At 32.3% G+C, this 4,605-nt stretch overlaps 1 protein-coding gene across 1 annotated transcript; it reads right to left on the bottom strand.

The window, feature by feature from the left end:
* Positions 1–1,092: 1,092 nt before the first annotated feature.
* On the bottom strand, positions 1,093–2,987 carry LOC129418079 (iron-sulfur cluster assembly 2 homolog, mitochondrial). The gene is made up of 4 exons (XM_055173001.2): positions 2,844–2,987; positions 2,232–2,388; positions 1,997–2,112; positions 1,093–1,476 (listed from the first exon to the last, which is right to left on the bottom strand). Exons 1-4 carry the CDS (start codon positions 2,903–2,905, stop codon positions 1,302–1,304), a joined length of 510 nt encoding a protein of 169 aa, XP_055028976.2. The 5' UTR covers positions 2,906–2,987; the 3' UTR covers positions 1,093–1,301.
* Between the last annotated feature and the right edge of the window lie 1,618 nt (positions 2,988–4,605).

Here is a 4,605-nt window from a genome sequence, read left to right as displayed (position 1 = left end):
TATCAAAGTTAAAGTTCACAAGACTTTTTTAAGATGTCAAATAAATCTTTAATGTCCCCAGAGTACATATGTGAAGTTTTAGCTAAAAATACAATATAGATAATTTATCATAGCATGTTATAATAGGCACTTTGTAGGTGTGAGCAAAAATGTGTCATTTTTGGGTGTGTCCTTTTAAATGCAAATGAGCTGATCTCTGCACTAAGTGCTGTAGGGGGTGGTATTATCCCCTTCTGACATCACAAAGGGAGCCAAATTTCAATTATCTATTTTTTCACATGCTTGCAGAGAATTGTTTAACAAAACTAAGTTACTGGGTTGATCTTTTTCACATTTTCTAGGTTGATAGAAGCACTGGGGACCCAATTATAAAACTTAAACATGGAAAAAGTCCCCTTTAAATAAAAGATATCTGCTATCTGGATAAAAGGATCACGGTTTCTAAAACTACAGGAATGTGTTTTAAAGTGTATACAATGATTTCAAATGTTGCCTATGAAAGCAAAGTGTCTCTTTTTGGGTGTGTTTTAGTTCCCTTTTCATGAGCAATTTTACTGACCAGGTTGTTTGTCATATCACGTGCTTTAGTAAGAGTAGCTATAATCTTTACAATAACCAAATGTCAAGATTTCTCAGTGAACTAAATTTCAATATGATTCGGTAGGAAAAACTGTGAGCAGTTCGACAACAAATGGATTTTTAACATTCTTTCACACTTAACTTGAATCATCTTTAGGCAAAGACCTTTTCAGCAGTACATACAGTCATATGACTAATCTCTTTAGGATCACTAGATTTAATTTAGAATGATAAGAAGCAAAATGTTTGTAATGTATTCAGGATGATCTTTCATTCTTTATCCTCTGATCATTTAATGCAAAATACACATTACTTGATTGAATCTGAGATGCCTTTTTTGTGTGAAATATTAAAGTGGCCCTTTTCACCATCATTATGATTATGATACATTAAAAAACTGTTACTTTATTTTGTATATCCAAAAGTTGCTAAGATAACATGAGTCATAAAAAGCACAGTAATATACTGAGCAACACCATTTAAGGATAACAAGATCACTCCACACAATTGGAATCCATATAATCTTTCAAGTTTATTAATACTCTATTTACATTCTACTTTATGTACAATACACAAACAGCTGTGGGATCCATCGTGTGACATTGTGCGTTTATATTATTCATAACTTAATCATCTTTTTCATACATCAACTGTGAACAATGTTTCTGCTTGAAATGCTTCTCAACTTTATTACTTTTAATAATAAATAGTTGTCGTAGTGTTTAGACCTTGACAGAAAACGATGAACCACATGAGCAGCCGTGATCAGCTTTAGGGTTATTTGACACCAGAAAAGAAGAGCGAATGAGCTCCTGACTGAAGTCAATTGTGGATCCTTTCAAATACTCCAGACTGTCCTCGTCGATTATAACTCCAGTGCCATTCTTTTCAAACAGTCTGATAAGAAGCAGAAACAGAAGTAAATGCAGGTGAAAATCCATTACTGTATTACTTTACCTTTAATTTCTGCAACACTAGTTTGGATATATGATGTGTAAAATTGTACATTTTATTAAGAGAAAAAATTGGTATTGTGTTCTGGGTGGTCACTTAAAAAATAGTTGCTCAGAAAAGTAACACACACTTTTCTTCAACAAGTCACAGGTTCTGAAAAAATGAGGGTTTCTTTTGAGCAATTTTTGTAACCAATCTGGGGAGCTATTGACTTCCATAATATTTGTTTTTCCTACTATGGAAGTCAATGGTGCTCCTGTTTTTTTCTTCTTAACAAATATCTTCCTTTGTGTTCAGCAGAGCAAAAAAAAAAAAATTAATAGAGGATTAAATGAATTTTCACTTTTGGGTGAACTGTCCCTTTAAGTATATGCAATACCAAACAGCGATGCTAATTATATCGAAACACCACTAAAAACTAATACACATTAGGAGTTCTTTCTGACATTAATGGTGTCATTACCTATCATCGTTGTTTATGACTGTGTCCACTGAGAATTTATACTGGAAACCTGAACATCCACCTCCCTCCACTGTTATCCTCAGATACTCTCCTTTACTCATGATTTCTGTAAGCCTCTGCAGGGACATTAGAAATCAACACAATCATACAATAAGAGGATTATTATTTGCATTCAGTGCCTTGGATGAGTTTATTTGTTACTTATAAATGTAATCACTGTGAGATGTAGTCAAACCTTGACACAGGATTCAGTGAGATTAAGGCCATCACCAGTGCTGGATGTGTTTGGTTGTTCTTTAGAAAAGGAAACGCTGCTGCTGTAGCGCAATGTAACGTTAGATGTGGCAGTAACGTTAGATCTTCTCAGTGAATGACCTCTGGCTGAAGATAAACTGAAAAGAAACATAAAGACATGTCAGACAACTACCATACACAGTAAAATTTATATTAGTAAACGTATGGGTACATCACGCGGTCATAACATTATTATATTAATGTTATTATAATGAATACCATTTGAAACACATATGATAAAAACAATGGCGGGATACTTTGTTTATTCAATTAAGTCGTTTGGTTAATCGTTTAAATCTTTGCATTAGGAAATGACACCTTAATTAAATCATATCTTTTATCTGACATGAATAATAGTCGACATGTCACTTTTAAGGTAACGTTAAGTTATTGAAACGCAGTCATATAGCTTAACACTGCAGCTGCATCATGAAGCTAGCAAGCTAGCTAAGCCAACTTATGTCAAAAACACTACGCAAACAAAGTTGTTTATATTAGGTGACTAAGTAACTGAACAAATCACTGTGGTGTCGTTAAGAAACTTCGCACATACTTGAGAAGGTAAAATGTTGCAGTTTTGGGGGCGCTTGAGAGGAGTCTTCGAACAAATGACATCTTCTATAACGCAAAATGTGTACTGCGCATGTGCGTTATTGAAGGACTGATAATATGGGTTGCCAGATTGTGTGAAAGTTGTAGAATTTGTTTTTGTGATAAGATTACGCAGAATACGTAGATTTTGTGTTAGAGTTTTAAATTAAAGGAAAATAACTTTTAAATAGTGCTGGGAATAGATTAATCTAGATTAATCTCATACAAAATAAAAGTATTTGTTGCATAACATATGAGTTTGTGCTGTGTGTAATTATTATGTATATATAAATACACACACATTCATGTATGCATTTAAAAAAAAACATTTACAAGTTTATATATATTTATTTATATTTTTATATATTCTATATTCTATATAAATAAAAAACGATATAAAAATAAAACATTTCTTAAATGTGTGTGTGTGTGTGTGTGTGTGTGTGTGTGTGTGTGTGTGTGTGTGTGTGTGTGTGTGTGTGTGTGTGTGTGTGTGTGTGTGTGTGTGTGTGTGTGTGTGTGTGTGTGTGTGTGTTTAAATATACATAACATACACACAGCACAAACTCATATATTATACAAAAAAATACTCTTTTATTTCATTATTTTGTATGAGATTAATCTGGATCAATCTTTGCCCAGTCCTACTTTTAAACAAAAATATACTGCATATCAGTACAGATTAGCGACTATAAATACGAATTAGATATATTTGCAGTCTCCGTGTCTGTTGACACAAGTGTGTACAATAATTTGTTTTTTTTTTTTTTAGTTTGAACAGAGTAAACTTTAGAATTAAAGAGTAAACTGCTTATGTTTTTATTAACCATAACGAAAATGTGGTGTGTTGTTATCAGTATGTGCGCTCCTGTTGCAGGAGCATGTTAACCCCACTAGGGGCCTGTCTTGATTTTAGGATTGTGGATGTCGATGTCACTGACTTCTCCAATGTGCTGACGGAGGGCACGAGCAGCTCGAGTTTTCAGCAATGTGTTTTTGAGCCCTTTGTAAACCAAACCTGTCACATTTTATAAATGATTTTAAATTATACAGTACCCCTTTGGAAAAGTAAAAATAACATATATAAAAACATATAATATTTTAAAAGTATTTTAAATTTTGTTTTCTCTTTTCTTCTTTGATAACGTGAATAATTGTGTGAATAATACCTCATGTTCATGTGGCATTGAACAAAATGTGTTTTGTACTTGTTGATGATATTCAATAATAATAAAAAAGTAATTTGTGTTTGAGACCTATCTATCCGTGTATGTAAATGCTCCAGAGGTGTAAAGAGTAGCTGAAAGCCATACTTGAGTAAAAGTACAGATACCTTACTATAAAAATTACTCCACTACAAGTTACAAGTCACCAATTTAAATATGACTTGAGTAAAAGTATTAAAGTAACCCAATTTAAAAGTACTTAAGTATTTTTACTCGTACTGAATGTTGGCTCAAAGATGCACTAGTCCTCAACACAAAGAGACATTGTAGGTGAGTGAAAAACAAGAAAGTTTATTTATGATGTTTTACTTCCTAATTTAGAAAAGAAATCAAACAAAATTTTACCTGGCAGAACAAACACAGATTAAACATTGTCATAGTCTTTTGACAAAAATTTTATAAAGTTTTAGTCATATTTTTGTCATCTGAATTGATTTAGTTTTAGTCTAATTTTATTCATCTAAATGACATGAAATTTTAGTCTAGAAATCTACATTT

This window comes from Misgurnus anguillicaudatus, unplaced genomic scaffold (genome assembly GCF_027580225.2).
Source record: "Misgurnus anguillicaudatus unplaced genomic scaffold, ASM2758022v2 HiC_scaffold_28, whole genome shotgun sequence".
In the NCBI taxonomy this organism is placed as follows: Eukaryota; Metazoa; Chordata; class Actinopteri; order Cypriniformes; family Cobitidae; genus Misgurnus; species Misgurnus anguillicaudatus.
This window is presented reverse-complemented; position numbering and strand designations above follow the sequence as displayed.